Genomic DNA, 13,507 nt, shown 5'->3' with positions numbered 1-13,507 from the left:
ATTTCAAATGTAAAAAAAATAAACTATTTACAGTGCAAAACAAAAGCAGCATGCAGGCAAGACAATTGGCAATGCATTACAAAAAGCACTGAATGGGGAAATTTGTGCTCAGCATCCATTTATATACGGCGATATTGGTTCAGAAATGTGAAAAAAAAATTTGTGTGCCACTCGGTAGTCCACTTAATTAAGGATTCAGTCAGTTCTGAGAGAACTAAAGACAGAGCAAAGTAAGACAGTGTGCCAAAAGGTCATTTTGAGAACGACAAGATTGACATTTCATTTTTTCAATATTATAGGACAAAAGGACTGCACAGTAACACCACATTTTCGAACGAGGATAGCACTCTATATTCTTTTGCAGCCACAAATCACATGTAGTTTTTCCCCTTCTTCTTTGATAGATTTGAATCTTTAAATTTAGCCTCAAATGTGTTCAAACAAAACAATAAACTTAAAGTCAACTAATATATGTTACTCACAAACACAATGCCTGCTATCTGTACATCATTTTTTTTTTCAGAGAGCAGGAACCCTTTTCTTTTAAAGAGCAAATAAAAATATGAAACAGCAAGTAAGAGCGATTGTGAAGACAAATCTTTCTTTTGATTAGATTTTAGTTACAGCTGAAAGATTGTGCTTGCAAAAATACATCAAAGCAAAGCATGCTGCTGAGAAAACTATCAAAATGAACTAAATGCTGAAAAAAAGAGCAAAACATACATATCAGCTAAAAACAGCCCTGGTGTTTTCGTTTTTATGATGACAACAATAGATATTAATCATAATAAAAGTCATTCTAAGTTAAAATGACAGTATTCGCTATAAAAGAGGTGAAAAACACTCTCTTCTTTTAAATATGCTGTCTGAAATTCAGAGACCACATATGAAAATGTATGAAAGGCAAGGTAGTTACACCTGTCTCGCAAACATGTACATTATAAATCATGTACAATCACATTTTTTCATCAAAATGTAAAGATGATTATAAAGATGTTGCCACACTCATGAAGCATACAAATAAACAAACTGTGACCATAGTTAAAGGGATCGTTCACTCAAAAATAAAAAGTAAAAATCTAACCAAACAGTACTCACATTCTTCAAACTATCTTTGTGTTCAGCAGAAGAAAGAAATTCATACAGGTTTGGAACAACTTGAGGGTGAGTAAATGATGACAGAATTGTTATTTTTGGGTGAACTATCCCTTTAAGACGAAAGGATTTCATAAAAGATATCTCCTCGACGCAAGTGAACTACTTTTTGATGCACAAAATCTCTTACGGTTTACCATAATACAAAACTGATATCACAACCATAAGAAATATAATTGACTGGCAGTGGTTGCATTTCCTCTTTGGCTTGCAGTGGTTATGGCAATTGTTAATAAGTGATACAAAAAGCCATGTAGGAAACACATTAGTTCTGTGTCCACTTCCCTTTAGTCTGCAATTCGGTGACAATTATTACTGAATCTTTTCAGTTTAGTGCATCATTACAATTTAAATAGTTCACAGAATCATCTGATCTTTTTCAGTGGGCAGCATTTCATTTACCCAAATGGCATTTCAAATATTAACCAGCAATGACAGGTTTTCTTACAGTAGTTTCACTGGTTAAAGTGTGAATATAAATAATAATTCTAACAGCATAGAAATAATAATTCTATCACTCCCTAAAAGAAAACACACACATGCACACATTCTCTCAAACACAAACCATACATGGCAAAAATATGACAGCTTTGATATCAAAGCAATCCATGTTAAAAAATGAAAAAATAAAATATATTTGCGTATTAAATATGATGAAACAATAAAACACTATGTTTTTTAAGGTAAGGAAATAACGAGGATTTCCAAACAGTGCCACCAGGGCCGTACTCTGATGTCGTGACAACTCAAAAAACAAAACAAAATGAAAGAAAAAACTATTACCTACACCTATAACAAACATCAGCTACTGAGCTGTTGTTATTTCTAAATGTGTGCGGCTCGAGTCCGTGCTGTGTACGATATTATATTATTCTTTCATATGATAACTCTCCTCCCTGTAGATCCTAGTTATTTTAAGTTTGTAAACAGTCATGTGCAGTAATATAAATTTCAAAAACCTAAACAAATGTACAAAAATGTATCAATATAGAAGAACAAAATTAACAAATCTAATAAAAAAAAGTACCTTGAGGAAAATTCCACACTTGGTTTTTCAGTGCGTGTGTATATATCGTTGTATGTGTGTGTCCGTGTTTGTACGATGTCACTGTTTTGTGTCTTGATATGTCTCACGGCTGTTTTTGTGCTTAACTCTGTCCACTACTCTGTCTTTGGATGGTATCTGTGAGTGCTAAAGTGAAATATGTGTGTATCTGTGTGTGTTTGAGATCAGGTGTGCTGAGGCAGCTCTGTGAGGAACCAATAGAAAGCCGAGACAGGTGGCGGGACAGTGAGATCTGGGTTCAGCTGAAGGCCTCATCGTCCGTATCCTCAATGAGCACCTTAGTATCCTTCTTAGACCTGTCAGAGATACAGATGTATACATTTCAAGCAGCTCTCAAAAGTGCCACTTACTGATCTCAAACGTTAAAAAAAATTTAAGAAATGAATGCACTTGTTTTTAGCAAGGATGCATTAAATTGATCAAAAGTGATAGTCAATATTTTTTACATGTTACAATTCTATATTTCAAATAAATGCTGTTCTTTTGAACATTCTATTCATCAAAGAATTCTGACTAAATGGTTTGCATAAAACGGTTTTTCATCATTGATAATAAGAAATGTTTCTTGAGCAGCAAATCTCAACATGATTTCTGAAGGATCATGTGACACTGAAGCCTGGAGTAATGATAAATTATAAATAAATTACATTTTACAATATATTAAAATAGACAAGTTATTTTAAATTGTAAGAATATTTCACAATGTTACTGCTTTTGGCACTATTTTCTATCAAATAAATGCAGAACAAACTTCTGCAAACAGAAAAAAATCTTACCAACCCAAACTTTTATATATATCTGTTAAATACACTGTTCAAAGTGTTGACCTGCACTTTAAATCAAACTACATTTTAATTAGCAACTAATATTATTACCTAATCTAACCCTTAAATTTAGTTTTGTTAGTGCAACCTAATGCATTTAAATAGGTTCGGTGATGTTAACATATTAGTATATTTAATAAAATAATATTTTTGATAATTATTTTTTAGATCAACTTTTTTTTAGTGAATTGCATATGTTTGCAATGACTTATTAAAGTTATTTCATTAAGTGTTATCAGTAATTTAAATACAGACTAATTGCATAAAGGTGCACTAATCGGGGCTGCCTACCCAAAAACTGCTGAAATATGTCTATTATATCCATAATCTCTTACTGAGAGGACAGCAGGGGTCGTCGTAAGGACAGGCTGTAGCTCCGTTTCCAGCTCTTTTTGCCCTGTCTGTTCCGGACTCCATCCTCCTGGTCCATCATCTGCTCCAGCAGCGTCTGGTCGTCAGCGTTAAGAGGAGCCACCGAGATGTCTCGCACCGCTCGAAACTCACCGCAGTTATTCAGGTGCTCATTCTCAAGACGGAAGAAGTTCCACACAAAACGTCTACGGGGAGAACAAATGCAAAGAAAGAGAAAAGATTTAGAAAGGGAGAAGATTGAGAGAGAGAGAGAGAGAGAGAGAGAGAGAGAGAGAGAGAGAGAGAGAGAGAGAGAGAGAGAGAGAGAGAGAGAGAGAGAGAGAGAGAGAGAGAGAGAGAGAGAGAGAGAGAGAGTTCAGCATGTGTTTAATGCTCGAATGTTAGAAACCTTTTTTTTTAAACACAGTTTACATTGTTGCAGCACTCCTCTTCCCAGTCTGTCAGTAAAACTCTGTTTAGTTCCAGTCTCAACCCTTCCTGATTGGTTGGCTGGATCAGTCTGACTACTTAAGGGATTACTCTTATTTTTTTCTGTAATTTAATTACAGTTATGTAACTGAATTAAATACTGTATAGAGTAGACCATAACAATTCTATATAAAACAATGGTGGATTTAACATCAAAATTTAGCAAGTAGTAACATTAAGTAATAAAAATTATTTTTAGAGAGAGTAAATAGTACAATAATCTAATTACACTGTTGAAGATGTAATTAGTAGCTAGTAATTAATGACATTTTTTAGAGTAACTCAACCAACACTAGTGATTGGTGAACCGCTTTGAGCATGTCATGTGACCATCAACTGACATCAGAGAACCATGAACATGCAAATGTGCAGTGAAAATCTCAGGGGGTACTTCAAGTAACTATTTTAGCTCAAAGGGATTTGGCTGATGAAAAGAATAGGGAATCCCTGTTCTACACAAACATCTCACCTAAACACTTCCAGAGGAGCTAAAATTGTAACCACGATGTCCTCGATGGAAGGAATGACAGTCATGGAAGTCAGAGAGATCTGCAGTGTCCAGGCGAAGCGCAGGATTACATCTTCTATTATAGCAGAGTAGTAGTAGGCCTAAAAGGAAAAGGAAGTGGCATCATGACAGTTGGAGGTAACATATAAATATCCCTGCTGACAGTTATAATAATATCCCTGCTGAAAAAAACATCTTAAACCAACCTAAGCTGGTTTGCTGCACTTGTCAGCAGGGGAGAACAGCTGGCTGAACAACTAAACCAGCTTAAAGGGATAGTTCATCCAAAAATGTTTATGTCTGAATAAAAGCCTAAATTAAAACTGTTCATCATATAATGCGATTGTGTCTCTTCAGAAGACTTGGATTAAACAGTTTGATTTATATTGATTTATTTTACGATCTCTTCATCGACATTTTTGAACCGAGTTTTGGGTGAATTAATGGAGGGGAGAGAAATCTCTCAGATTTCATTAAAAATATCTTCTAATTGTGTTCAGAAGATGAATGAAATTCGTATGGGTTTGGAACGACATGATGGTAAGTAATTGATGACAGATTTTACATTTTTGGGTGAACTATTCCATTAAGAGCAGCAAACCAGCTAGTTAGTTTGATTATTTTGCTTTGCTCCTTAGAAGGTTTGAACCAACAACACTGTGCTCACCAGAGCAGATCTTTGACCACTACATCACATCACCGATGATGGACATAATACTGTTTTCAAGATGGCAGGTTATGTTCTGGCATATCTTACTTTATGTGGGTAAACAATCTCCTCTCTCAAGAAGGTATTCTCGCCAGCGTTGCGGTCGAAAAGACCCCAGTCCATCTTTAGGTCCCAGATCAGCGTGTAAAGTGAACTGACGACTGAAGACAGGACCAGCATGTAGAAAAACACCTCAGCGTCTGCATGTTTCTGATCTGAAACAGAGAAAGTCACAAGTGAATTTGACACTATGTCCACTAGAGGGAGACTGTTTACCATCCATCTATCTACACTTTAAAAAAAAACTGTTTTGAGACTGTTTACATTACTAATGCGATTGTGCCTGTGGCTATTAATCTATTGAAAGGTCATTCACTGTTAAATTACCATGTCAAATACTAGTGTTTTAATATTAATTAAAACAATGACATGATGACCAAAATGCACCTTAGTAGGTTAAGATTACATGAACAATAATAATGAAATAATAATAATGTAAATTTAAATCTAGCCTGCACTTTTTTTACTCCCCTTCTGTTTTTACTGATAAAAACCAATACATACATGTGTCCTACTACCATTACCTTACATTACATTACCTACTACACTCTACACCTACTACATCTTACAGGCCTACAACTTTTGAAAGGTAGTATATATTTAGCTATTTTTACATTGCTGTTCCAAGAAAATAATATTACATTGGATATAGTTCGACATCTTATCATTTATAACAAGTATATGAAGAAATCTACTTGTAATTTAATCAGCAACTTTTTTTTTTTGCGGCTTAAGACCAAAAGTACAATCCTTATACATAAATAACCTTGAAGCAACTGCGTTTAATATAATCTGTTGAAAGGCAGAGGATAGAAGCTGTATGGGAAAAGGAATTAGCAACTAATATTGATGATGAGGCACGGGAGAGCATATGGAATCATGCCAAAAGATATTATTTTGCACAGGGGCAATACAAATCCAAAAAAAAAAAAAAAGAGTAGGCAGAACTGAAATATAACAATAAGAGCTATCTTGCAGTACAATATTAGAGCATCAGTGTAAGTTATTAGGGGGTGAGACATTTATCAGATGGTGGAACAAGGCAGGTCTCAGGTCAGTGAATGGTTAAATCTCTTAGGCCTCAGACAGCAGACGGTGCTGAATCTGGAACAGGCCCATCCGTCTTAATAAAGCCTTTCACACGCTGCCATCCAGGCGCCAGGAAACCAGCGGAGGACATTTTTCGCCGGAACAGATAATAGCCCAGTCCATCCTATTTCAGAGCTGAGCTATGAGTGCCCATGCTGAATATGGTGTCCCTAGATTACCCAAGATGCTCCAGATGCTCGCCCTAACAAGACACTTTAAGAGTGCAATGCAAGTCTAATCCCTTCACACAGGCCAGCGGCATTCTATAGAGGCATCAACATTTGAGCTGATATTAGAGTCACCATAAAATCTACATTGATGATTCTTGGAATATTGCAGTATTTATTATAAATTATGTATCCGTGCATATCATTACTTTTTTTTTGATAAATTCATGTGCCCTCATAATCTTTAATCAGAATAACTTCCCCTCCCTCTTGCAGTGACATCTCTTCTCTTCTCTGATGACAGTGACTGTGTTTGCTAGTGCGAGGGCGGGACAACCTGTCACTCACATGAGATTGACCAATAGCAAACCACAACCATCCAATCAATTCCAGACAGACAAAATCAAGTCACACTACATTTTTTTTTCTAGTTTGAGAAGTCGTTTCACTCGGATATACAATAGTCAAGAAAAAACTTTCGCAACTTCCGTTTCATGCCAACTTTTAAGTATTGTGTTTTACATAATACACTGCAATATATTTCTACATTTAATGCACATAATTATTATTATTTTACCTTGAGAATACCTTATGCTCAACCTTACCCAACAGCAAAGCTCCATCCAAAGATCATCTATGAAAACTAAGCTGTGAAGATGGATAATTCATGAATCTTCATAGCTCTGAGAATATTAATATTTGACAGACTAGATCTACATTTCAATGCATATTGAGTATTAAGCAAGAGTGTACACTATGCATGTAAAGTTGAAGTTAGCTAATTAAAACAGCAGTTATTTCTTAACGGTACATGAGCACAAAAAGCCTGTGCAATTCAGAGGTCAGAGAGAAAATGGTCATAAAACAAAACAAAACAAAAAACAATTTAGGGTGCAAGAAACATTGACACTAAAATAAAATAAAATATAAAATAAAATCAATAATGCTACAAACGTGAACATGGTTCCTATAAAACGTTATCCTATATCTGAAACAATACTTTGATATTCAAAATATTTGGCCCATTATATTTTGCCCTAGTATAGTGTCTCTTTGAGGATAAGATAAATGGATATATATTAGATACAAAAGGTCTGACAATATGAGATTAACGGTATTGGCCAACAACCGTGCCAGTTTGGCCAATGAACAGAAGTGGTTGTTCCCCATTGTATCAATTACAAAATCCTCTTCAACTGATAATACATATTTCTGTTTTTTAAAGTAGTAGTAATCTTTGAATATCAAAATGGTCTCATCTCATTTGTCATTAAATTGAACTATGTAAAATACAGGCCATCTGCTACCCTGCTCATTAGATTTCAGCATCGGCCATTAAAAAACCCATGACGGTCAACCACTACTGGTCACACTGAACTTTCGGTTTAACCTCATTAACACATCAGAAGATTTATGTAAACATGAACTGTGATGACCCAAACCCATTTCCCAAAGGACCAAATCCCTCTCAGTATCCTCCTGAGTCCTCAGACAGAAATAGTTTTCATCCTTTGAACATTGACAGCGTTTTTGTGTCTTTGGTAATAGAGTAGAGAATGTGAAATAGAATGTGTCACTCTCTGCACCTGACCACATGATGGGAACATGACAACGAAAAAAAAAAAAAAAGAAAGAAAAAAAAAAGAATCGAAAATAACATCACTGAGTTTAGGTTCAGGTATGTAAAGATATTCAATATTGACCACATTAACTGATTAATCTGTACTAAACGGTAATATTTATGCACATGAGCTGTGATATTTGACTACATACAGCCATCTCTTTTGTGGTCCACATGAAACGGATTAAACCTGTGCAATGAAGCCATCAGAGCAGGTAAGCGCAGGTGTTCATGTACACATCTCTAGCTCTCTAAGATGCTTGTTTTGATCAAAGATCCAGGTCTGATACAGAGAGAGAGAGAGAAAAAAAAAATCAAATATTTTTTTTTGCGGTTCAGAGCTTCATCATTATTCTAGCGATACACTCACACTGTTCTGTCTCGCCACAGGCAGGCAATTACAGCTCAACCTCCTCTGGATAGTCCATTTTCCTTCATTTCCTCTTATTTTTTGCTCTCTTTCTCTCTCCTCTCATATTTCTCTCTCCCCTCATATTTCTCTCTCCCCTTTAATCGTTTTTCAGTGTTCACATAGCATCTTTCCTTTAATCTCTGTTTGGATTTTGCTCTGTCTTGTTGGATGTCATTGAGCTCTTCAGCATATAGCTTAAGCTCAGATTGCCATTTTTTTTTATTAAAGTTTCAATTAAATCTTTGAGGATATCGACCCTCTACCATTTCTACAATCAGTACTACAATGAAATACAACACTAAAAATGTGTAATGGGGCTATTGATATGGGAACGGATAAAACAAATACACTTACAAATGCATAAATTGCCATTTCAATGCTAGTGTGCAAGGCGAGTAACACATCAAACTCAGACATCAAGACTTACAAATCACTCCTTATTGGGATTGAACCAACAACCTTTGGGTTGCAAATCTAAATTTTAACAATTATAAGCCAAACCATAAGGAAATAGGCTGAAAAAATAATGCTCTGACAGCTTATCCTTACCACTGATCTCAATCTCACACACCTGTTTGGCTCATGACTAATGTTAATTTAAACATTAATTATGCTCAGGCATGTTACATTCCTTTGGGATTAGTTTACACGAAAACTAAAATAAATAGAATCCATAGACTCATTTATCAGGGCAGCTTACAGGAGTGAACATCAGTTTCATTTAGGGCACAAATGATGGAGGTGATTTCTGATGCATTCATATATTAAACTGGCTCACTGCCAGGAACGTCTCGAGGGAATCCTAATGAGTGCATTGAATGCATGGTGAGATTGTTGGGTTGAATGGGGCCTCTTTCACTCCTATATCACTGATACAGAGATATCTCTAATACACACTGATGTCTGGACAGGCTGTCCACCAACATTTGGATACTTCGGAGCAGAATTCTGTTCAACGAAAACATAAATGCAGTGGCGTAAAATGCACCCATGCTTGATATTTAAACACTGACATTCAAGGGAACTACCCAGAAACGACTGTGTGTGCATATAAATAATGAAATGGATGAAAACGGCTTAGCTGAGTGCTTTGAGATCGATTTTTGACAAAAGTTGTCTTTTCAAAGAGATACGGGAAGGCATGGAGGCTGACTGTTTGATAAGAGAAAGTGAGACGGGCAGAGAGACATGTTTGAGCAGCAGTCTTCGCACTTCAGATGGATTTCAGTGGCAGAATAATCAGACGGTAATTGTAGATAGAGACGAGGGATATGTCTGGAATCTTAATGCATGCTTTTAAACTCTTTAAGACTTCATATAAACCGAATGCAGGATAATTGCTGTGATTGAATGCAAAATGTGGTGTTTGGCGACAAATTAGTTTTTATAAAGCAGGGTGGCTCTTTTTTAAATGCATAAATGAAATGCCAACCTGTTTCTTCTTGGTACAATTCGTCTCTAACATAACATTTAGATGTTTTCTCTTTATGTTGCTATATAAACCAGTCTCTAACAGACAAGGACAGGATAATTTTTTCTTTCTCTGTTTTTCTCAAAACATGCTTTTGTTGCCTGTTCACCTGTATCTGTTGTAAGCAAACAATGGCAGCCAGGTGCTCTCTTTGTACCGAACATTTTACACTGGAGTCATTGTTAGATTACACCGGCAATTTTCACAGAACAGTAAAAATACAATGTATTCAGGATATAAAAAGCAAAACAAAACAAAACACTGTTTCTTGTATAGCCAAATAATTTTTTTTTACCCAGATTCCCTCGAGACAAAACTATTTTCAAGTGACATTCATCACCAGTCTGAGCACAAACCTTCAGCGAGTTTTGTTTTTCAAGCTAATTATAATAATTATAATATGCTTTGATAAGTGAATGTTCTGGTCACATAATCACGTCATGTTTGCAGTTAACTGCCGATTGTTTGTTTTTACCTTTGTGAGTTCTGTAGAGGGCTGCAAATGTGACCACAAAGAAGGTGGTGGAGTATTTCCCAGCATTCACCAGGTGAGGGAAGGCCCTTCTGGTGTCACGGTAACGTCGCAGACACTGAACAAACCGCAGCCAGGCGGGCAGACAGTGGATGATGGCCCGAATTCCGTAAGAGTAGCTGTTACACCTTTCATCACCTTATTGCGGAGGAGAAACTTATGAAAGCATGTTGATATTATCAAGAATATTCTCTCAATATTGCAGTAGAGTAGTATACTGGATTATTTTTATATGTATTTCTACAAATTAAATGATGATTTTATAATATAGTTCAGGGCCCAACAGTTAGGATTTTGTCTTGCAAAATAAACTGAAATACAGTACATTTTACATATATACACACCATTATTAAATAAGAAAATGATAAATTGTGCTAATTAACTCTTACTAAAAAAGAAAAAAGTTTATAAAACTTTACTAAAAAATTAATTCATATTTTAATTAAAAAAAAATTGTTATCATATTTGCAACTAAATTACTAAACCTAGAACAAAAACTAAACCTATTTATCATATTTGCAACTAAAAATCTGAACTACTCATCTGACCAGGCCAGCAGAAAAAAAGCCATAGTGTTGAGCCCTGTTGCTCACTTTCACTTTCTCAGTATCTTCCAGGACTGAGCTGGTGTTACACATTTCTGCACCATTAGACAGCCGCTGATGTTCTGAATTTCCTGGTCCATTTCACATAAACTCCACTGAACCTGAAGAATTCCTGTCTGTGCTGACACGGCCTGTGCAATCTTAATTCATATGCAAGGGCAACTAATCGTAACCGCCCATTCATCTACTGTTACATACAATATAAGGTTGAAATTGGGATGGTCAATTCTGTCTGTCAAAACTTGAATCAGTACATTATAAGATGGCTTCATTCTGAATCAATTACCATATGCGGAGGGAAGTAATCCGCTACGATCTCCCCACTGCAGCTCCATGCTGTAATAACAGACCAGATACTCCAGATCTGTGAGCACAATGACCAGGGAATTGAGTTGATCCGCCAGCCAGAAGTCTGCAAACTCCACTCGGTGGAACGGGGCGGTGAACACACGGAACTGAGAAAATACAAACACAGGAAATATAAAGCATAAATATTCATACTGTATACAGTACATATAATAATCATTGTGGACAATAATAAACAGCAGAAGTCATCTGAGGTGCTTTTTCTCTCAGGATGAGGTGCTTTATGTAAAACAGCTCATCCCCGAGGCAGAGTGAACTCTATGAGACAGCTTAATGTTAACTCAGCTGGCTGAAAGCAAATCAATGGGGGTTTTATTGTCTGATGATCTGCAATATCAACTCATTGACCTCACCAATAAAACACATTTAACTGTCTGTTATATGTGAGGATTGAGTTAGATGTGTTGCACCATTAATCCAGCAAACTGTGCCTCATTTAGAAACGCATGACTACACATTTAGAAATCATATCCAGCTGCCTGAGATTGAGAGACGCACATGAAAAAAGTAATAACCATTTTTTAATGGCAAAATAGGTTTTATGCCATGTTGAAGTATAAAACTATATGAATCATTTGGATAAGGACCATGAATTATTAAAGTAAATATTTTTCCCAAGTGTGTCAAATGCTACAGGGTAAACTGTACCAGTATCTTTGCCTTCAAATGCAGAACATATTATTAATAATATGAATATTTCAAATACTAAAAAGTTGCATAGTTACAAAAGTACATATGTAATATATATATACATACAAATATATATAAAAGAGTAATTTAAGTTTGATGAAAAAGATGATCCTTTTTATGCATGCACAAAGAACTTTCAACAATTAAAATATGAACTAAATACTACAACACAAGAGCTGTAAATAAAATGACACAATTAGACAATAAATAAATAATGTTTTTTAATGTTATTCTGTGGCACACTCTATGCCATGAAATGAAATGTTACCTCTCTCAGCCTTCGGGGCAGTGCTGACATTTCCCAGCAACACACTTTTGCACTACACCGTTCTATGCCATCATTCTCTTGAGGCTCAAATGCCAGGGAAAATCGATTTCTCCCCACACAAACTCTGATCAGTTATTTTTACCAAATGAAACAGGTGAAGGCAGCTTTTAAGCATACAGGTCTGGATGTGAAGTACATTTCAAGGTTGTACAGCTGCATGTGCAACGCACAGCTTGAGTGTGACAGCGAGTTCGAGCTCTGGGAAGAAAGCCACCCACTGTTTGGCCATCAGTATGTGTCGGTTTTAATCTACAGGAAGTGTGTGTGTGGGTGTGTGTGTCTGTGTGTGCTCTAAGGAATAAGGCTCCAGTCTAGGTCAATTAGATGTAGGGAGGGCAGTGAGACAGAGGCAGGCGGCCGCTGATGGCTCCATCTCAATAATGATTGCACAGGCACAGTCTTCACATCCGCAGAGATAGAGCAGCAATCTATTTTCCCTCACCTCACACAGAGACACGCATAATCGCACTCGTGTACACACACACACACACAGACCTCACTGAAACACTCCCAACACACAGGTTGGGGCACATAGTGCTATAAAACAACACAGGATATGAAGATTTTAAATGCTGTTTGTAACCCACTTTACTTGAAATCTGACACATTTCTAAGTTAAACAGGATATTTGGGGTGGAACTTTTTAAAATTCATCTGGAACTGATTGGATCACGAAAACTAGGCATCTGAATGGAGCCTGCCCACATTATGATGACGAAAAAGGGGTTGTTGCTATTAGAACTCTAGATTTGTAATATGTAAAGGTTTCACAGCATGTGCTGAAAAGTTTTGTCTCTCACCAGAAGTTTGATGAGCCAGAAACGGGATTTGTAGTAGGCGGTTTTGAAGGGGTTGATGAGGAAGAGGAGCATAAAGCCATAGAGGATGAGGGGGTTCGCCTGCATAGGGAGCCAAGTGTAGTCCGCAAACAGACAGGAAAGGATGCTGAGACACCACAACACCCCCAAAAACCCTGCGATCTACAGCAAGAGAAAAGAGGAAAAGATTAAACTGAACATCGAGATTTTCAAAACCTGGAAGATTTTTTTCTTCCTTCCTGTTAT

At 36.3% G+C, this 13,507-nt stretch overlaps 1 protein-coding gene across 1 annotated transcript in view; it reads right to left on the bottom strand.

The window, feature by feature from the left end:
• Positions 1-1,702: 1,702 nt before the first annotated feature.
• The window catches only part of xpr1a (xenotropic and polytropic retrovirus receptor 1a), a 69,061-nt gene continuing 57,256 nt past the window's right edge, over positions 1,703-13,507 (bottom strand). Inside the window, exons 9-15 of the mRNA XM_056259644.1 lie at positions 13,244-13,423; positions 11,346-11,514; positions 10,398-10,592; positions 5,151-5,317; positions 4,355-4,494; positions 3,381-3,602; positions 1,703-2,517 (exon numbers count right to left, since the gene is read on the bottom strand). Of these exons, the coding sequence (XP_056115619.1) occupies positions 2,460-2,517; positions 3,381-3,602; positions 4,355-4,494; positions 5,151-5,317; positions 10,398-10,592; positions 11,346-11,514; positions 13,244-13,423 (1,131 nt within the window). The 3' untranslated portion in view covers positions 1,703-2,459. The remainder of the gene's footprint in view (positions 2,518-3,380; positions 3,603-4,354; positions 4,495-5,150; positions 5,318-10,397; positions 10,593-11,345; positions 11,515-13,243; positions 13,424-13,507) is intronic.

Source organism: Rhinichthys klamathensis, unplaced genomic scaffold (genome assembly GCF_029890125.1).
Source record: "Rhinichthys klamathensis goyatoka isolate OS25496 unplaced genomic scaffold, OSU_Roscu_1.1 h1tg000169l_1, whole genome shotgun sequence".
NCBI lineage: Eukaryota > Metazoa > Chordata > Actinopteri > Cypriniformes > Leuciscidae > Rhinichthys > Rhinichthys klamathensis.
The sequence above is the reverse complement of the archived record's forward strand: the minus strand, read 5'-3'. Positions and strand labels throughout refer to the sequence as shown.